The sequence below is a fragment of the Peromyscus leucopus genome, chromosome 16_21 (assembly GCF_004664715.2).
Source record: "Peromyscus leucopus breed LL Stock chromosome 16_21, UCI_PerLeu_2.1, whole genome shotgun sequence".
Classification (NCBI taxonomy): Eukaryota; Metazoa; Chordata; class Mammalia; order Rodentia; family Cricetidae; genus Peromyscus; species Peromyscus leucopus.
Genome location: NC_051084.1, coordinates 34,074,792 through 34,096,324, shown reverse-complemented (window position 1 = coordinate 34,096,324; position 21,533 = coordinate 34,074,792). Strand labels below are relative to the sequence as shown.

The 21,533-nt window shown below is 46.4% G+C and overlaps 1 protein-coding gene across 1 annotated transcript; it reads left to right on the top strand.

Moving 5' to 3' along the window:
- Positions 1 to 465: 465 nt before the first annotated feature.
- On the top strand, positions 466 to 20,636 carry Oit3 (oncoprotein induced transcript 3). Its single transcript, XM_028892469.2, has 9 exons — positions 466 to 1,236; positions 3,968 to 4,342; positions 5,061 to 5,168; positions 9,748 to 9,870; positions 12,945 to 13,067; positions 14,368 to 14,528; positions 15,985 to 16,400; positions 18,560 to 18,659; positions 19,964 to 20,636. The coding sequence occupies exons 1-9, from the start codon at positions 1,176 to 1,178 to the stop codon at positions 20,135 to 20,137; spliced, it is 1,641 nt and encodes a 546-aa protein (XP_028748302.1). The 5' UTR covers positions 466 to 1,175; the 3' UTR covers positions 20,138 to 20,636.
- The last annotated feature ends 897 nt before the right edge of the window (positions 20,637 to 21,533 follow it).

Here is a 21,533-nt window from a genome sequence, read left to right as displayed (position 1 = left end):
CTTCTCCTTAGCAGGACTCCCCGAGGTCAGCCCAATGTTTGACCATGGGTCTCTGAATCTGCCTCTATCGGTCACTAGATGAAGGCTCTCTTTTGACAACTTCTGGCCCACCCCCTCTGATGTTCCTCTTTGCCCTACCTTTTATTGGACTTGTTGCTCTCAGTGCCCACAGCCTAGACTACCAGGGACCTTCAAGCCCCCACATCTATAATTACTGTAACCAGGCCTGGTGATGTGTAGTGTGTGTGTTCTCAAAGTCTTCCTCTTTGGTCAAAAGTAAAACTCTGGCTGGGTGGTGGTGGCACACACTTTAATCCCAGCAGTCAGGAGACAGAGGGGGGGGAAAAGTAAAGCTGTAGGCAATTTTGAACTTTCCAGGATTTTGTTAATTTAATGGTAGTTCCTAATTTTAAGTCCCTGCCCCGATTTTCGCGTGAGAATTGGTGAAACCAGTAACCTCTAACAGCTCTGCTGTGTGGGGAAGAAATGCATCATGGTACCAATGCTGGGCTTGGTAATGGCTGAGAGAAGATTTGTCTATTTAGGAAACTTTGAGACCGGAGACCAGAAGAAGACCAAACCAGAAAGTTCTTGGCGAGAACACCGGCCCCTCTCAGGCCCCTCGAGACCTGGTGTGTGATCTTGTCAGCTCCTGGACCACCAGACTGTGACAGTTCCCCAATAACCCATCCAACTATGGGGCTTACCCCGTCCCCACTGAAGGAGATTGCGCAATGCCGTGGCGGCAGCATCAGGAAGCCAAGTTCCTAGAAGTCACAAAACAAGATTTTGACATGAGGGGATGTCCCTCCGTAAGAGTTCCCTTCTGGATAAGATACCGAAGGCTCCGTGACAGGGAATTCTTCGGGGGGAAAAAAAACAATAGGAGGATGAGGGATGTCGAGGGTTCCCCCCACCCCTAAAGAAATCTATCAGTACAATAGCACTGTTGACGGTGAAAAGCAGGCCTCTATCTGGAGTCAAGGCCAGAGCAGCAGACTCCTTGTCCCGCTCACCGGCCTCTGCTGCCCCGTAAGGTCCCAGCCAACGCTGATGCGGATTTTCTTCCTAAGAGCCCAGGGGGATTTTTTTCCCTAAGTGCTTGAAAAAAAGAACAAAGAAAAAGTAGCGTTAAGAGGATTTTCCATTCTGTTCCTGGCAACTGGCTCAGAAAGATGCCCCTGTTCCTGCTGCTCACCTGCCTCCTCACCACCATGGCCCGGGTGTCGCCCATAGGTGAGTCTGTGTCAAGAATTGGATACAGTGTACCTTTTTTTTGTTCCTGTTTGCTGTTGTATACCGAATGGTAGGAACTAGATGAGGAGGCCTAAAATACTGGCCCTCTGGTTGTGTAAAAAAAGTCCTCAACCTACAAGGATATGGGCCGTGAGAATTTTTGCTGCCTGTTACTTGACCCTCCTGCCTGAGTGTCCAGAAATTCCACAGCTCTTTTGTCTCTAAACCTTCCTATGAGTTAAATAGTGCTTGGAGTATGTGTGAAAAGGAATTCTAATCTCTTTCTAGAGTAAGCACTGTAGGCTTTCAGCTTTAAGCATGGAAATGATTTTTTTCTTTTAGGGATGAGGGTAGGGCCTTTTCCTTAATGAGTAAAAGGGACCGAACGTTCTGTCTCTGGAAAGGGTAAAGATCTGGATAAAACATTTATTAAGTTTGACCTTTAAAAATATGAGTGACTCTTTGCACAGACCAAGCAATTCGTACGCTGTTTCTCTCAGGCTTGGCAGAAAACTGGCCAGCGAGGATCCTTCTGGGCACGTCTGAGCAGCTCAGTATGTGACTGGCCTAGATTTGTCTCTCTGAGGTAACTTGGGCCATGCTCTGTCACCTTTAAGAATATACATTAAACACAAGTTTGAGCCCTGAGGAGATGTGAAAGCTACATGTAAGGCAATGTTCTGGATGGGATCCTGGGACAGGCAACCAGGGAGATAAAAACCAAGGCAAGGTGAATGACTCTAGGCTTGAGTTAATACTATACAAGCGTGCCTCACTGACTGGAACACAAGAAAGGAGAGGAGAGCCAGGCGGTGGTGGCGCACGCCTTTAATCCCAGCACTCGGGAGGCAGAGCCAGCCGGATCTCCGTGAGTTCGAGGCCAGCCTGGGCTACGGAGTAAGTTCCAGGACAGGCACCAAAACTACACAGAGAAACCCTGTCTCAAAAAATCAAGAAAAAGAAAAGAAAGAAAGGAAGGAAGAAAGGAAGGAAGGAGGGGAGGGAGGGTGTAAGAAGCAAGGGAGGGGAGCTTCCAGACACAGCAAAGGTAGAGGGCTGCAGAGACTATGATCTGGACAGTGTAGGGCTCACTGGTATACCAGCCCTCAGGATGATAAGATGGGGACACAGATGTGTCTGCTCGCGTCCTGTGGTTGGTCCTTGTACAGGAGCCAAGATGCTCCCAGTGTCCTGGCGAGCCACCGAACCTTCCAGCAGGTAGGGGGGCTTTGAGGGGAACACACGAGGCTGTTCTCTTTCAAGCCCGGAGGTTAAGGATTGCATGAGCTAGTTAGGAGGCATTTGTAGAACACCACATTCGTGGCTCCACATTGAGACTAAAGACGGGAGTGGACACAGAATGACCACTTGAAAAGAGTGCGGAAGCATTTACTGTTAGAACACAGCCAGTGACTGCGTTCGTGGGACCTTCTATGTGGGATTGCGCAGCGGGTCAGTTTCTCTTCTTCATGCCGCCGTTCCTCCGCCACGGGAAGGCAACTGAACTCTTCACCAGTGTAAGAAACGACCTTTAACTTCAAGGAAAACTTTAGAAATCACGGAATAGTCATACCAGGAGCTGCTGTGGATGCCATTAAAGGTTGGGCAACTAACCATTTCTTGTCAAATTAGAGCCAAGCAGATGAGTGGGCTGTCTCTATGGGTTTACAATCACCTGGTAGAATTGCTCTAGAAGCCTTGCTTGGCCAGAGAGCCACAGCCAGCAGGGCAGAGGAGGAGATTTTTCCCTTGGAGAGGTGAGGGAATTTGGGGACATTTCCTCCTCTTTGGAGAACACTGAATTGCCAGCTAGCACTGAGCCAGGACAGCTTAAGGACGCTTTAAAGACTTTGGGAGGAACCACAGAACTTGAAGAGAAGGTTGCTTGTACCGCCTACAGCTCTGCAAATGTCGTTTCCAGAAAGTTCAATGTCCTAATCACTTCTTTCTCCAGACTGTCCAGTTATTTCCCGCATCCACTTGCCAGGCTGCTGTGTATTGAAAGCAGCCGGCTGTGTGCCTCGGACCTTTTTTCCTTTTCCATGGAATGAGCTCTCCACATTCTTTATTTGGTCAAACTTCACACGGATGCAAGATGCTGACTGTCGTTTTCGCAAAAGTCATTCAAAGCCTCTCTCCTCTCTTTTCTCTTTTAATTTCCCAAAACGGGGAGCTAACTGCATCGTAACACAGTCTCCCCCATGATTGGATAGCTCACCTGCAATATGCTTTTCCGTAATCATCTGTCCTTATCTTTATATCAAAATACCTGACTCCTCCTACACTTGATCCACTTGGTATATTGATTTATTTTTCTCATTCTTTTGTTCATTCATTCTGGTGCTGGCTGGAATGCAGGGCCTCTTGCACACCAAGCTCAGGCTGGAACACTACCAGGCACGGCACAGACTTTTAATCCCAGCACTAAGGAGACAGAGGCGGGGATTCCTGGGGCTCACTCGCCGGACAGCCTAGCCTAATCCATGGGCCCCAGGCCAGAGAGAGACCCTGTCTAAAGAAAGCAAAGTGAATGGCTCCTAAGGAAGGACGCCTGAGATTGACATCTAGCTACACACATGCACACACACAACACACACACACACAACACACATACACATGACACACCCACTTTTTGTTTGAAAAATCAAAATGTAAGACCGAGGTGGATGTAGCTGTTGGTCTTGTGACCTGAAACGCCACCAGGTGTCTCTGAGACCCCTCTCCCTCCCAGCCCTAGATCCTTGTTCCGCTTACGTCAGCCTGAATGAGCCCTGGAGGAACACGGACCACCGGTTCGATGAGGCGGAAAGCCAACCCCTTTGCGACAACCACATGGATGGGGAGTGGTATCGCTTCACAGGTATGGCCGGGGATGCCATGCCCACCTTCTGCATACCAGAAAATCACTGCGGGACCCACGCACCTGTCTGGCTCAATGGCAGCCACCCGCTGGAAAGCGATGGCATTGTGCAACGCCAGGCCTGTGCCAGCTTCAAAGGGAACTGCTGTCTGTGGAACACCACGGTGGAGGTCAAGGCCTGCCCTGGAGGCTACTACGTGTATCGGCTGGCCAAGCCCAGCGTCTGCTTCCACGTCTACTGTGGCCGTAAGTTCCTTCCTTCCCGGGCTCTCTTCCTTCCCCAGCAAGGCCACAGAGGGAGTGAAAGAGAAAAGCACCATTTGAATCCAAGTTATTGTGACCCAGCTTTGTTTTATGTGTGTCCGTTCAAGCATTATAGAATTAGAAGTGATAGATTTCCAAGAGCCCTCTGTGGCCTACCTGTTGACCCATGATCAATAGGTGGACAGACAGATGCCCAGACAGCCACACGGTGCTCACTGTCATTGCTTTTCAGAAATGATAGACAATGGGAAGAGGCAATGGGACATCAATAATACCTTTCAGCTTATTTCTCTGTCGCTAATGCCATCAAAATCCGGGGACTTTGCAAACATTCTTGATGGCAGAGCTCAAACCCAGGGCCTCACAGAAGCTGGTATCTGCAGCTCCTGTGTTCACTTTGGAGATTCCACGGTGGAGCATGACCTCCCGCTTAGTCAGTCCCTAGCTCACAGGCAGTGATGTTTCTAATTTGCTGAAGTCCTCAGGCCACCAGTGGGCCACTCCCACTCTGTAGCTGGGAGTCTGTTATCTGAAAGGTCCAAAGCTGCCCCCTGAACAGCTGATCTCTCCCCACTGAACCATGAGAAATGTCAGGATAGTGTTCTGGGAATTTGGAGCCCGTGGCTGAAGAGGAGACTACTCAAAAGAGAGGACCCCCTGAGTCTCCCACTCTCAGAAGGAAATCGTTGTTCTTCCATAGATTTTTATGACATCTGTGACGAGGACTGCCACGGCAGCTGCTTGGACACCACCGAGTGCGCATGCGCCCCGGGAACCTCGCTGGGCCCAGATGGACAGACATGCTTTGGTAAGAATTACTCGCTGGGCGGTGGTGGCGCACGCCTTTAACCCCAGCACTCGGGAGGCAGAGCCAGGCGGATCTCTGTGAGTTTGAGGCCAGCCTGGGCTACCAAGTGAGTTCCAGGAAAGGCGCAAAGCTACACAGAGAAACCCTGTCTCGAAAAACCAAAAAAAAAAAAAAGAATTACTCACCAGGGGGAAATGAGCCCTCAGGAGCGAAGAGACCAACCAGGGCCCTGTTGCCAGCCCAGTTAGTCTGAGCATTTACAACTGAGCTTGTCACCGTCGGTCACAACTAAAGTGCATTACAAGCTCATGCTGTCATCGGGGCAGTCTGGAATCACATTGTTGGTTCTAGTGGCCGCTGGTCCCTTGTGGTTATGGAGCCAATGAAAAGTGGCCCGCGTGCCTGAGGATCTGAATCTTAATTTTACTACGTTTTAATGTAAAAACTGACTTTTGATTCAGCCATTGGCAAACGAAAAATGCCTGGGATAACTCGAATGACTAAATTTTGCCTGTTTTTATTAACTGTAAGTACAAATTAAATGTATCTGCTGAAAAATTGGCATCCATTAAGGTGCGCTGCATTCTTATAACTCTAGCGCTGAGGAGGCTGAGGCAGGAAAATGGTGAGTTCAAGAACACCCTGAGCTACATAGACAAGACTGTCTCAAAAAAAAAAAAAAAAAATGGAAGATTTGACATTCAAATTGAAATGTGTTATAACGTCATTTCAAAGTAGGTTCCAAAAACATGCATTATTTTCTTAGGCATATTTCCTTTAGGTAAATATAAAAATTCAAATATTGGTTTTTCAAGACAGACTTTCTTCGTGTGGCCTTAGCTGTCCCGAAACTCAGTCTGTAGACCAGGCTGGCTTCAAACTCAGAGATCTACCTGCCTCTGCCTCCCAAGTGCTGGGATTAAAGGTATGCGCCACCACCGCCCAGCAGTGCAAATATATTTTTTATTTATTGGCTTTTTCTTTTTGCAATAAAGATGGCATGCCATCACACCTATCTCTTCCTGACACTTTTTATTGCTTGGACATCTTTGCCTGTTAAAAGCCCCAAGTTCCTATTAAGTGCCAACGGCTTCAGCAAGATGACAGTAGGCAGACTTCTGGTTTATGTACACAGGTCAATTTTAGTTTATGTTTAGTTTTTGCGTAAATGAAACAGTTTTAAATTTTTGTTCCACTTATTTACTGTGTCTATCTGTAGGTCAAGGACAACTCTCCAGAGATGGGTCTCTCTTTCCACCAGCTGGTCCCAGGATCAAACTTAGGTGGTCAGGGTGGGCAGCAAGCGCTTTTAACCACTGACCTAGCCCAACAGTTTTAATCATTTCTTTAATTAGTTTTTTTCAGGCAGAAGGGAGAGAGTAAGAAAATCACAAAGCAGATACACATGTACCCAGATGTAACTATAGTTAAAATTTGTTTCCATTTTTTTAAAATGAAAATAGAGGGCTGGAGAGATGGCTCAGAGGTTAAGAGCACTGACTGTTCTTCCAGAGGACCTGAGTTCAATTCCCAGCAACCACATGGTGGCTCACAACCATCTGCATTGAGATCTGGTGCCCTCTTCTGGCCTGCAGACATACATGCAGACAGAACATTGTATACATAATAAATAAATAAATCTTTTTTTAAAAAAATGAAAATAGAATTTTGATGTTCAAACCAAGCCATCTTGCTGGACTCCACCATCCTCTGCCATCCCCTGGGGTTGGCTGCGTGCTCGAACGTCAGCCTGTTTCCTTCCCACCCCATCTCTATGTTTTATTATTGCTGTGTGGATGCCCCCCACTGTACCATACAGAATTATTCTATCTGTACCGAAAGTTAGCATACAAACGACTCCTCACTCCATATGCAACATTTTCTCTAGGGTGTAAACACGCAGATGGAATTGCTAGAGGTCGAGATTCCTACCCTGGCTAAAAATAGCAGCCCTGTGTAACGGTAGCCCAAATAAGTAGAAATTCATTTCTTCCTCACATTAAAAAATAAAAATCAAAAGAAAAAGCAGTCCCGAGGGTAAGGAGGCCAGGAGGAAGCCTTAGCATGGGTGTGGCCACACCTGCTGCCCGGAAGCTGCTGGCCTCCCGCCCTCCCTGGTGCAGGTAGTGGTGTGGAGGTCAGGGCCCAGTTACAATCAGGCTCTAGGCAGGCCTGGTGCCCCACAGCTGGAATCCCAGCCTTGGAATGTGGAAAAGGGAAGACCAGGAATTCAAGACCAGCCTCTTCTGCATGGTGCATTCTGGGCCATCCTGGGCTACATGTGATTCTCATCTTATCTACTGTAGTTTTTACTTCTGCCAACTATACATGTTGGCTTCTTTTCAGTTGTGATTTCTTTGGTTCCTTTTATTTCTTCCATTTTCTTCTAGTTTAAAAAAATTCGTGTATGGTTTTCTGGATTATTCTTTTACTACCAGTTCAAAGCCTCCAGTTATCTTGCCTGTCCTCTTTCATGGTGAGCTGTCTGCAGTGTTTTACGTCAAACCCTCATCTAGCATCAGGGGTTTCCTGTGGCTCTCCACCCTTCCCACCTGCTCCGAGGATGCTCTACTCCAGAGCAGTTTTCCAAATGTGTCTGTAGAAGTTCAGGCCCGGCTGCACATCAGTTTCTCAGATCAAGATTCTCCATCCCGAGTGGGAAGTGTGGATCCATGCTTCAACCTTGCAGTCCACAGGCCCAGAGTTTCCACTGTGTGAATGTGGATCGCTCTCCCTTTGAGCCTCCAGCAGGGAGCCTCCTAATTACTGTTGTATTTTAAAAATGGCAGGAAGGAGTCACACCATTCAACAGGGCCCATGTAGGAGGTTTATTGAGGGAAGGGGAGAGGAGAGGCAGAGAAGGGGGCAGAGACCGGTCTCTGGGTGAGAGAGAGAGAGAGAGAGAGAGAGAGAGAGAGAGAGGAGAGAGAAAGAAGGAGGTATACAAGGCCCGTACAGGAAGCGTAGTGAATGAGCACAGGAGGTATTTTTAGTGTCTGCAGCTGAGGTATATCCTGTCAGGGCCCTGAGGGCAGGCCAGTACAGACGCCTAAATGCTGACAATTGCTACTTACAGTCGAGTTCTACTCTAAATTATGTTGAAATATGTATTAGTTCTTCTTGTTAACTATAATGAATTAGCTGACACTCGGTAGGTTATACAGAAAAAGAAGCTTACTTCACAATCCAAGGAGGGTCAATGATACACTGTCAACACTGCCTCAGCTCCAGGGAAGGCCTGGTGGGAGATGGTATACCAGGAATTTTGCTTGTACAAAAACAGGAAGGCGGCGAGAACAGGGGTCCCACAAGAGCCACATTGGTCACCTCCAATGGCGGTGTTCCGGACCAACCCACTAGGCCTTGCCTCTTAAAGGCCTGCCCACCACTTCATCACATCACACCGGGGGCCAAACTTCCAATACGTGAACCTTAGGGCTTGCTTAAACCATACCCAAACCCTAAGAGGGAGGCCTATTCCAGGGCTCTGGGTGTTAGGTGGAGCTCCGCCCAGCTCATCTCCTTTCCTGGGCCCAAAACCTTGTTCTGATACACTGTGAGCATTTTAGCCCTAGCCCTTGGCTCACATCCTGAATTCAGCTTCCTTCCAAGGAAATAAGACACACTTTACTCTCAGCTTCCTTTCCTCTGTAGGAGAGAGAAGACATTTATTGTCCATTTTATGTTTTTTTTACAACAAAAATCCATAGCTCATCAGATGTTTTATAGACTGAAACTATTTCTTAAATATAATATGAAAATATTTCAAAAGAATTTTTTTTTTTTGAGACAGGATATCACTATGTAGCCCTGGTTGTTGTAGAACTCACTATGTAGACAAGTCTGGCCTCCAACTCACAGAGACCCACCTGTTTGTGCCTCCCAAGTGCTGGGGTTAACCGGTATGCGCCACCACCACACCCAGCTGAGAGGATTTCAATTTTTAAAGTCGACTTTTGAGGGTGGTTTGTCACAGAGTAACAGAAGAGACTGTCTCTCACACTATTTTGCTAGATATTTCCTTCTGCACTGTAAGCTCCTTTATATTTAAAACAAAATATAATTTTATAACCTTGCATTTAACAATTTTCATGACCTCATTGGAGAAAGAGGAATTGATAAAAACAAATAAGTTTATCCAGCACACAAAAAGAACCTCATCCCTCCTAATAGCCTTACCTTATTACATTTATGTATTTATTGTGCATGCATGCCCATGTGCCAGGCTGTGCATGTGAAGGTCACAGGACAACCTCCGGATGTCAGCTCTCAGCCTCCACCGTGTGTGTCCTGCTCAAACTCGAACTGTCAGGGCTAGCAAAAAGTGTCTGTATCTGCTGAGCCATCCTGCCAGCCCCATAGTTCTACCCTGAAGGACAGGAACTCACAGGCACTCAGGCACCTTCTGCTCCACTACGGATGGACAAACAGCTTGGCTGGGGAGACCAGGCCTGTGATGTGTCCATGCTGATTCACAGCAGGGGACAGGAGTATCCAACAGCTTCTGAGAAGAGGTGGGGATTCGGTCCAGGGGCTGGGGACGGCGATGGGGCGGTGACGCACGATTTCCCTTCTACAGATGAAAACGAATGTGAGCAGAACAATGGTGGCTGCAGTGAGATCTGCGTCAACCTCAAAAACTCACACCGCTGTGCGTGTGGGGTGGGCCGCGTGCTGAGGAGCGACGGGAAAACTTGTGAAGGTAAGCCTGGGTCAGGAGGGGAGGCAACACTTGGGAAGCTGCCCTGGCGGCAGAGGCGAAAAACAGTTTGTCAGCAGAAGGAAAGTGACCAGGGGTTCGTGGGTACTGAGCGTGCTTAAGCTGTGGGCAGAATTCAGTATTGATTTCGTCTTCAAGACTGAAGGGGACTGGGTTTTGCAAGAAGTGGAACGCTGTGGGGAAACTAACATGGAGTAATACTCATTTTTCTCAGACTTCAGTGTGCCCACCAATCCCATAGGATCTTGTTAAGGTACAGATTCGGACTGAGTGGTGTGGGGTCAAGCTGAGGTGACTTGTGTGTCTAGATAATGCATGACTAGGTGCCTGAGGCTGCTGTCCGGAAGCTCCCAGTGGAGTGTCGGGGAGCAGAGCATGCATGCTCTGCAGCTCTCAACCTTCCTGGGCCTGAGACTGGCCTCCCACCCAGCCCCCACCGGACAGGGAAGTCTGCCTCAGCAGGCTGGGATGGGGCCTCAGAACTTAGAATTTTAACAACGTCCATGGGTGATTCTTATTGTCTTAGAAATTTGAGAAACTGCTTTTACACGGAGTCATGTTTTCCTTTGTGTTGGGGGAGATTCGTATATTTTTAGAGATAAAATTATTAACTTAAAAATTTTAGGCTTATTTATTTTATGTATATGAGTATTTTGCCTCTGTGCATGTATGTATAGCATACATGCATGCCTGGTGTCCACAGGGGTCAGAAGAGGGTATTGGATCTCCTGGAACTGGAGTTACTGACGGTTGTGAACCACCATGTGGATGCTGGGAACAGAAAAACAAGTGCTCTTAACACTGATCCAGCGCTCCTGTCCCCAAATAATCTACCTTTTTAAAAAAAGATTCATTTCTTTTTATGTGTGTGGGTATTTTGTCTACATGGATGTCTGTGCATATCTGGTGTTCAAAGAGTCCAGGAAAGTGTGTCAGATCACCTGTAACTAGAGTTACAGATGGCCGGGTGGTGGTGGCACACGCCTTTAATCCCAGCACTCAGAAGGCAGAGGCAGGTGGATCTCTGTGAGTTTGAGGCCAGCCTGGCCTACAGAGCAAGATCTAGGAAAGGCACAAAGCTACACAGAGAAACCCTGTCTTGGAAAAAAAAAAAAAATAGAGTTACAGATGGCTGTGAGCTGCCATGTGGGTGCTGGGAATCCAACCCAGGTCTTCTGGAAGAGCGGCCAGTGCTCTTAACCACTGAGCCACCTCCCTAACCCCATTGTCTACTTTTAATAACAGAGATGCTGTGTGTACATGGCTTAGTAACCAAAAACTTATTGATGTATTTCAAGGAGTTGAAATGAAATTGTCTATTATTACCCTCTTACTTCTTAATTGATATAGCATTTCACATAGTTATGGGATACTAGGTATGATTCAGCAATCTGCCACTGTTTTGTGGGATTCAGGTCATGTGCTTGTTACAGCTACAGGGACACTATATCTGTTTTCACAAATCTGAGTTCCCCTAATGTTCTCTGCAGAGTGTGCCATGGAGAGGTAAATGGCATAGTTGTTATTATTTACAGAGGACACACGATTTGTCCTTCAGGAGAATTGAACTTGTGTATTAATAGAGCTGTAATTTCTATATTAAAATTTGTTGTATTCTCGGCACATTCAAGATAATAAAACACCATCCCAAAGAGAAAAATTATGAGTCGTGTCCAACAAAGCCTGCATTATTAATGCAGGGAACATTAACTGGAGCACAAAATTGCTGTCCTTATAACAAGGCTAAATTATTTTAAATTTTATTGAATAAGGATAATGTGTGGATTCTTCCCTAAATCTTAATAATTTTGTGTAATAATTTTTGCATATTTGAATAGTAATAAAATACTCCTTGAAGAACATTTGTAATTATTTATGAGCACTTTATTGAGACTATTATGGTTACTACTCATATAACCTTAAAACCTAATAACCATAACTGAAAAAATTTAGCAAATGATAAAAATTTTATGTGTCCATATGAACAATACTTTAGGAATACTGTTTCTATTTATAACATTTAACTTTTTTTGAAAGGCTAAATGTATTTGTTTCTTTAGTGTGGCTATTAAATGGTTATGGCTTTTTTAAAAATTAATTGTACTTTTAAATTTTTAAGTAAATTTGAATAGTTTATGGTATAAGTAGGAAAACAGAGAAAAGTAAAGAGGAAAATGCAAATGATCCTCAATCTCTGTCACTAGGTGTTTCCACTCTGAACATTTCTCCCCATCATCCCGAGGGGCTGAAATCCTTCAAGGCGATTTAGATTTTTTGGTCTATTTTTCCTTTTGCATTTTTAGATCTGAAAATGCCCAGTGTGATCAGTTAGGGTTACCCCTTCCTCTTACAAATATTGAAATTGCAACTTAGGGAAATAAAATGACTTCAGAAAGGTCATTTTGCAGGTGGAAGCAGCAGGGTGCTGACTGAGCGTGGTGAGCACCTCGGTGATCCCCAGCACCGAAGGATCCCCAGCCTTCTATTAGAAAGGAAACCACATGTTAATGTTGGTATTTTTGTTTTGAGAGAGAGGCTCTCTTTATGTACCCTCAGCTGGCCTGGAACTTGATATGTAGACCAACCCGCCTCTGCCTCCAAAGTGCTGGGATTAAAGACGTGTGCCACCACTGCTCGGCCCTACTCAATCGCTTTTTATCGACCAATATGTCTATAACATTTTAACTTATATGAATATATTAAATGGTACAACAGTTAAGAAATGGCTTTGGGGTCTTGGTCATAAATATTCATGACCTCATTCTAACCATGAGGAAAACAACAGAAACACATGGGAGAAAGTGAGAGACACTCTACAAAATGCCTGGAGCGCCTGGGAAGTGTTGCTGTGGATGGAGGGTCAGGTCCCTCTTGGCGGTCACAGCCTTTGATGGGTGTTGTCTGGGTTTGCCTCGTGTTTCACTTACCACATTAGAGCACAGGCATTCTGCCATGGATCCAGAATCGTGTCTGGTGATTAACGCTAGGATTCCTGCAGCAGAGGGTCTCATGGTGACTCGTTTTTTTGTTTTGTTTTTTGTTGGTTCCCTCTGCAGACATTGAAGGATGCCACAATAACAATGGCGGCTGCAGCCATTCTTGCGTTGGGTCTGAGAGGGGCTACCAGTGCGAGTGTCCCAGGGGCTTGGTGCTGTCTGAAGATAACCACACCTGCCAAGGTAGACATGACCTCTATGCCTTACTCAATGAGATATCCGTAAATTCATTAACGTGACCTTGTCAAAGTTAAAGTACAGACTGCAAGGTTTGACTCCCTGTGGATCCACACACCCTCCCCCACTCGACCTTTGCCCTCCCTCCTCCAAGACTGTCAGATTCTTATCTTTCAGAACACTGGCTCTCTGAGCACCGTGAGTTCCTGAGTCACCATTCCGGAATCATTCAGAACACCCCTGCAGGGTGGGATGGCTCATATCTGTAAATTCAGCACTTGGGGGGTGGAGACCAGAGCCCTGCCCGAGAGCAAGGCCAACCTGAACTGCACAGTGAGACCTTGTCTCAAAAACAGACGGGAGTGAAAGAAGGTCTCTCTCTCTTTTTTTAAGTCAAAAAAAAAAAAAAAAAAAGCTAACTTTCCTTTGCTGCTTGCCTCTGAGTTCTCTGATTTCTATAGCCAACGGTACAATTACTGCTCACTTTGGAAGTATTGACCCAGTCCTTATTCAACAGTTTCATGGGCCCAAACTAGCTTGAATGATGATGAATGATGGATTCTTCCCCCATTGATATGTTCTGAGAACTGTGTTCTAGTTCTTGCTGTCTGGGATAATAATTCCAGCAGCCAGCAAACACTGACCAAGCTCCCGTTTCTGATTTCTTCATGTGTCTCACGGCTGAGCTGTGTGCTCACAGGTGGGGGCGGGAAAGGAGTGGGGGGGGGGGGAGAAGGACCGAGTCTCCTTCAGGGTTTTTGCAGGGTCATAGGACATGAGGGTGGGGATGCTACAGAAGAGCAAACTCTTTTTATTATTACATTAAAGTGGAATGTATAGTCAGAGTTTACCGTTTATTGAGTCGCTCTAGGACAATTTGGAAGGTTTCCAGAGTGCAGGTACACTGTTTATCACCTGTTTAATGGAGCAGTAATTAATGGTCAAGACACAGCAGGTCTGTTGTGCCATTTAAACCCATGTCAGCAGTGCCTTTCCTGGGTTGGCATTAAAGTTCATCCTTGGGGTGTCTCACTCCATGGAACCACGCCAGCCACACTTTGAACAGGCGTTTGTTGTGATGAAGCTTAATCACACTATTTCCTGCTAAAAGGAACATGTGATTTGAGGAGCATCATTGACCATAATCTTGGGAGTTAGTGATCCCAATTGTGTTCATCAACTTGCTTCAAGCCCTTTCCTGGAGGAAGGAACAGAAAGTGCAGGTTGTGTGAAGGAGAAAGCATTCCCCTAGAAGCCTTTTCCCCAAGCCAGGTTTCATGTTCTAACAGAACCCCCTTTTTCACAGTCCCCGTGTTGTGCAAGTCCAACGCCATTGAAGTGAGTGTCCCCAGGGAGCTGGTTGGTGGCCTGGAGCTCTTCCTGACCAACAACTCCTGCCGAGGAGTGTCCAATGGCACCCACGTCAACATCGTCTTCTCCCTCAAGACCTGCGGCACAGTGGTTGATGTAGGTTCCCCAGGGGACACTTAGGGAATGACCCAAGTTCTCTACTTGGGAAGGCAGTTGACAGAGGGCGTAAAGTGTGGCTTGTGTCAATGAGATAGGTTCCCACAAAAGAACTGAGCTCCAAACATCCTCTGCCCTGCACCATGGTTCTCGGAACCGGGAGGTATGGAATGGAATAACTCAGCCATCCCTGTTCTTACACAGCCCTGAGCAACCTGTATGCAAGGTGTTTTCCTACAATCAGCTCCAGTGGTACCAAGAGGCAGGATCCACCCTCTGTGGTCAATTATTTGGAGATTGGGGATGATAGGGACCAAAGGGCTGGTGGTGCATTTGTGACAGGCTGAGGTTAAAAGGTTTATGGTTTGTTTTTGTTTTTTTTCCAAAACATGCTCACTCCCTCATACTGGAAACTCAGAGGATTCCTGCCTGTTAGGAAGCTCACCGCAGTACTGAGATGTCAACACATAAAATATAAATAAGGGAGCTGGGTGGTGGTGGCACACGTCTATAATCCCAGCACTTGGGAGGCAGAGGCAGGCGGATCTCTGTGAGTTCGAGGCCAGCCTGGTCTCCAAAGAGAGTTCCAGGAAAGGCACAAAGCTACACAGAGAAACCCTGTCTCGAAAAAAAAAACAAACAATAAAATGTAAATAAGGGCTGGGCTGTCCGATGCATGACAGGGACTCCAGGAGTCCATGAAAAGGACATCTGGCCTAGATGTGGGTAGAAGTGTGTGTAGCTCCTACAAGCAAAGAGGCAAATAACTTTTTGATGGGAAACACAGGAGCAGAATCTTAAGGGATTCTCCAGGTCCATGCTAGGGAAAATTCCTTGCAGCCTCCCCTGCAAGGAATCCTCACCAGAAAAGGACATGGGGTAGAGACTGCTTCCGAAGGCCTGGCTTGTGTGGTAGGGAGAAATCGCAGGTTTGAGTCCACAAAAAACGAGATTCAGCTGGAGCCTGTGATCCAGCAGTGTGCAAGATGGATCATGTACAGAGGACTGCTTACAGGTCAGTGCAGAGGCCTTAGTGATCATTTATGAGTCCTGAGAAGTGAGTCAGAGGGCTGATCGCTGTGGGTGAGATTCAAGGTAGCTACTGAGGAACAGGGGTTCCCCACTGAGGCAAGCTGTGTGGATTGTTTCTGTGGATAACCTGATAGAATAGCCCGTAACTGGCGGTACCACTCCCAGGGTAAACAGCTGAAAATCCTCAGCACCAATGCAGGTGCAGATTCGGGAAGAATCCAGGGATACTTAGAAACAGCGAAATCCTAAGTCTGGAATTCCTGCCGAGAGAGCATGTGGTGCTGTCTTCTTCTGGATGCCAGAGCTTGGGATTTGCTGGCTATCTCCCTAGATCAGTTTTCATGCCTAATGCACCGGAGGGATGCCTGGGCCAACCAAGAAGTAGCCAGCAAGCTGGCTTAGTCTGACTGTCTTACGGGCACAGGTGGTGAATGACAAAATCGTGGCCAGCAACCTCGTGACAGGTCTGCCCAAGCAGACCCCTGGGAGCAGCGGGGACATCATCATTCGGACCAGCGAACTGCTGATCCCGGTGACCTGTGAGTTCCCACGACTGTACACTATCTCTGAAGGATACGTGCCCAACCTGCGCAATGCGCCTCTGGAAATCAGGAGCCGAAACCATGGCATCTTCCCCTTCACGCTGGAGATATTCAAGGACCACGAGTTCGAGGAGCCGTACAGGGAGACTCTGCCCACGCTCAAGCTTCGCGACTCACTCTACTTCGGCATTGAGCCCCTGGTGCACGTGAGCGGCCTGGAGAGCCTGGTGGAGAGCTGCTTCGCCACGCCCACTGCCAAGATGGATGAGATACTCAAGTACTACCTGATCCAGGATGGGTGAGCACTGCCTCGCTCTGTGTGTGTGTGTGTGTGTGTGTGTGTGTGATACTATGTGTTATATTTTCATAATAAATAACTATATTTACTAATAACAAATGATAAAAATAATTTAATTGCAATTATTCTATTTTTAAAATTATTACATAATTTTTAAAAAGCAGATTTGAGGTACAACTGAATTTTATCATAAAACATAGCAAATAATTTTATACTTGAAATGCCTACGGAATGCCTAGGAAGAAGTTCAATGGGGCCACTAGAAATGTGTGGTAGTCTCAAGAACAAAGTCAGAACTACAGGTAAAGGAAGTGTGACAAGGATGGGCTAACTTGCTCAGAGGGACCAGAAGTCATGGAGAAGGAGGGCCGTGGGAGACACTGAACCAGTAACGTAGACTCCACTTTCAGGAAGTTTGATCGTGGGAACTGGGAAAATGGCTCAGTGCATGAAGAGCCTGTCACAAGGATGAGGACATGAGTTCAGATCCCCAGAACCCAGAAGTCCACTGCACCTGGGTTAAACAGTCTACCTAATCTATGAGTTCCAGGCTCTGTGACAGACCCTGTCTACCTAATCTATGAGCCCCAGGCTCAGTGACAGACCCTGTCTACCTAATCTATGAGCCCCAGGGTGAGAGATTCTGCCTCAATAATTAAGGTGGAGAGAGACTGAGAAAAACACCTGACATTGACCTCTCACCTCCACACATGCACACGTGTGTACCCACATGAACACATGCATACACCCATTTGAACATGAACATACATCACACATACATACACACAAAAATAAAAGTAAGAAATGAAGTTGGTAGTGTTGCAAAGAGAAGAAATTCTTGGTTGATTCTGGGGAATAAATATTGAGATTTCGGTGGCGTCACTGAAAGGTTGGGGTTTGTAGGTATGTGGTGGTATCAATAAAAATCTAACTGCTCCCCAAATTCCTATCAAGGTTTTGTTCTTCCTTGGCCTAAATGGCAGCTGGGACACATCTCCAGTGGTCAGGAACTGCAGCCTCCTGAATGGGAGAAGGGTCGAGTGTGTGCCCCACAACATTTCTCCGGTTCTTCCCTTCTCTTATTGGCCCAGTTCCCCTGGAAGTTTCTAGTCTGCTTCAGCTTCTAGTTTTCCTCTCACCACAGCTCCTTCTCATGCTGCTCTCAGTGCCTTGAACAGTGGGTTCGGAGTCCTTGGTGCATTGAGATCAGCTTAGAGGCCGATGCTTTTACACTCGCTGGGGATGAGTCACCTGCTGTCTCAATGCTGGGGAAATCTGCTTATCTACATGCTATTTGGACTCCGGGTGAAGGACTGTTACCTTCTGTTAGATAGCTCAAAGAAGCTGTACTGTTTCCCCCTTGATCCTTAGTACATAAAAGAGAGAAAAATCTCTCTCTCTCTGTGTGAGCACTCATGTACATGCACACAGGCACAAAGATACAAAATGGGACAAATCACACAAAAGTAGTCTTGGCTTCTCAGGAGAAAATGTGCACTAATACCTAAAACCACAGCTTTAGCAAGTCGGTTAATGTGTCCCTTCTCCAGTTGACCATGACGGGAACCTCATAGCAATGTCTCAAACTGACCTAAGACAAAGACCACGGACTGTGAAAGGGCAGCTTGCTGTTACATTTGGGAAAAGAGAAATGAAACCATTTGAGGCCAGTTGTCACCTGAGAAGCTTAAATGTGTATGCACAGATGGCTCATTGCCCTTTGTACCCCCTCCTGGGGCTTGTGTTCCTTATAAGAAATGGGTGTTAAGTTAAAGAAGAGCCTTCTCACACCGATAACTATTAACCCAGATTCCAACAATATATCACCAATAGAAAGACAACCTTAGTAGCCAAGGGTCTCTCTGAAACACATTTTGGTGCTTCTAACACATAAAGCCCCTAATCAAGCAAGAAGTACTGTACTCTCTGAGGCTCCATGGATGAAGGATGGGAAGACATGGTACTTAGCCCTACTTAATGAGGTCTGAAGATGCCTTTGCCTGGAAGGGATGCCATTCACCCTTTATTCTCCCAAGGATGGCATGCAGCCCAGCACGCTCCACCCACTTTACCTCTCCCTGGGCCAAATGCCTTAGCCGGGATTGTTTCCTACCCTGTGGAGGCGATCAAGCCTGACATGCTATCTGTTCCACTTTCAGCTGTGTCTCCGATGACTCAGTGAAGCAGTACTCATCCCGGGATCACCTAGCAAAGCACTTCCAGGTCCCTGTCTTCAAGTTTGTGGGCAAAGATCACAAGGTAAGCTGAACACCCTTGTCTCACAGCCTCATGCCCGAGCCTTCCTTCTCATTGTCTTGATGTGTTGACATTCCAAGAGCCCACGGTTAGCTTCTGCTATCCTCTGGGGGAATACAGTTCACCTGGCCATCGAGAAACTTAATGCTCAGACATGTTACAGTTGCCTGCCCCACCCAACGCCTGCATAAAATGACTGTGCACAGAGAATATTTTAAGACCATAATTTGAAATCTCTGTGGGCAGATAAGGGGGAAAAGCCAGTGTTACTGTCAGTTCAACAAATGATTTAGACAGGAATCTCACAGAACGGCAGCAATGGACTGGGAAGAGACTAGAACTCACAATGCTAATCATAGGACACAATAATATGGAATGTTCCCCATGGAATGTGTGGGAAACAACCAATTACGAAGCCATAGGAAGTGAACAGCGACCGTATAAATTGATTTTTTTTTTTAAGTAAGTTACCTGCTAGAATGCCATGATCGTTAACTCAGCATATGACTTTGTCCAAATACATTTTTGGCAATATCACAAAAGCAAAACAGTTTGCTGGGTATGTTTATAGAACATAGTCATAAGAGGGGGAAAGAGGCCCCCAAAGAATCATAACCAGGGGGCTACACTGAATCAATATAGTACAAAATTAAGCAGGTTTTAAAATTATGAACATGAGAAAAGCGAGCATGAAGAAAGTGTCATAAGAGCATGTGTACGTATGGGTCAAGATGGCAAGGAGCTGGCTGTCCCCGGAGGCTGGAGTTGACCAGATGGAGCTTTTGCTGCTGTTACCAGTGTTGAAACACAGCCCAAATGAAGCACAACAGAGCAGTATTCTTTTCCACATAGCCACTAAGGGTCCTTTCAAGCTGTTTTGTTGTCCCAGAACTCCAGCTCAGCAGCTGAACCTGCCCTAGGCAGATCCTTCTGGAAAGGACTCCCTCCTTTACCACAGAAGTCCTTGACCCCAGTGTTACCCCAGCCCAGGAACTGACATGTTAACGTCAGGAGACATGCTTCCCTAAGGTCTCTTCGACATGCCCAAGCTGTGGGCCTAGGTTCTGAGGTCACCCATGTGGCTCCCTCCCAACTTGGCCACATTTCTCAACTTGTAGACTGGACAACTTCCTTTTCCTAAGTCTCACTTTCCTGTCCATAAATACAAGACTGTCACTGCCACCTCAAGTTGTTGCTGCCACAGCCAAGGTGGCACTTGGGGAACATGTGGTACTGTGTGTGGCTCTCAGCCGTCACCTACCATGACAGTTGGCACCCCAGCTTTCCCATCATTACCTTCCTTCCAGGAGGTATTTCTTCACTGCCGTGTCCTTGTTTGTGGGGTTCTGGATGAACGCTCCCGCTGTGCCCAGGGATGCCACCGGCGAGTGCGTCGTGAGGCGGGGGAAGACGAGGACTCTGCTGGGCTGCGGAGCCAGACACTGACGGGCGGCCCTATCACCATCGACTGGGAGGACTAGTCCCTCCCTCCTCTCTGGAATGTCTTCCTAGGTCCTCTGAGCACAGCAGAGAACCTCCCAGAACACCTGGCTTCTTTAAACCATAGACTGTGAGTTTAAACAGCCCCTCCTACCACGTGAAAGGATTGATTAGCTGGTTTTGTCCCTGGCTTTTGTCACTACTGACCTGTGACCTAGGTGGTCTTCAGTTTCTGGGTTTGAAGAACTATGTTGTCCCCATGGAAGGACAGCTCCCTCATGTTCTCTTTCTTTCTTACAATGAAATACCTCATTTATGGTAAAATGAGGTGCTGGGAATAGAATTCTAATTTAAAAACCTAAAAAGATATATTACTAAAACTATAACTCATGATCTCCTAAATATATAATAATTATGTCCTGAAATTCCAACCCCAATACAGAATATTTATAGGAGAGTTGAAAGTTTATCAATAAAAACAAATTCATAAGATGCTTAAGAACATTGGCTGCTCTTGCAGAGGACCTGGGTTCGATTCCCAGCACCCACATGGTGGCTCACAACTGTCTGTAACTCCAGTTCCAGGGGATCCGATGGCCTCTTCTGACCTCCTCAGGCACCAGACATGCATGTGGTGTGTAGACATACATGCCAGCAAAACCCTCATACATATGAAATAAAATAAAACGATTTAAAAAATTGCCAGCATGCATGTAAGTGGTTCAATGGCTGGACTGAACTATAAGCAAGACTGAATTTTGGTCCCACATGCCCTGAACACTGATATTCTGTGCCTTTGGTTAGGAAAAGGTATCAAATTATATCATACTCTTACTTTGCAGGTGCTCAAGAAATTTTATTGAAACAAATATCATAAACTACAAAGATAAATGTTATCTGCGATTGAATACGGCTCCTTGATATTCCAGTTAACTCCTGACTTTACAAGATGATCAGCGAAGATTTCTTTTTCTTTCTCAAAGCGGTTGCAATGAACAGTTCCTTCTTTTGCTCTTTAATTACCATGTGGGGAGATTGACAATTCTGGTTCAACTTCATGAAATTAGGAAGGGAGGAAGTGGGACTTTGAGGTCCGAGAACAGAAATGCTTCTCTACAAATGGTCAATGGTGACTATTTTAGACTTTGGGACCTTTTGCTCTCTGTCATACCTCTCTTTCTCTGATGGTACAGGGTGAGAGCAGCTTTAAACAAACAGAAACAAACATAAAAAAAGAGATCATGGCTGTGTTCTCAATGGCCACACAAAAGAGCGGGCCTTGGGCTGAAGCTGGCCTGTGTGACTTTGTTGGCTAATTATGGTCCAGATTGGTGGCCTTCTCAGGGCAACAGGACACCTGCAGAGTGTCACGGGTGGCCCAGGAACAGCAAACAGAGCCTTGGCTGCCTCCATTTAGAGGGTCCACAAGAACTCCTA

What these genes read in the sequence shown, in the direction of transcription:
- Oit3 (XM_028892469.2), top strand. Translation starts at nt 1,176, where the DNA reads ATGCCCCTGTTCCTGCTGCTCACCTGCCTCCTCACCACCATGGCCCGG. An exon ending in AGATGGACAGACATGCTTTG is followed by an intron (nt 5,169 to 9,747) that starts GTAAGAATTACT and finishes TCCCTTCTACAG; the next exon opens with ATGAAAACGAATGTGAGCAG. An exon ending in CGACGGGAAAACTTGTGAAG is followed by an intron (nt 9,871 to 12,944) that starts GTAAGCCTGGGT and finishes TTCCCTCTGCAG; the next exon opens with ACATTGAAGGATGCCACAAT.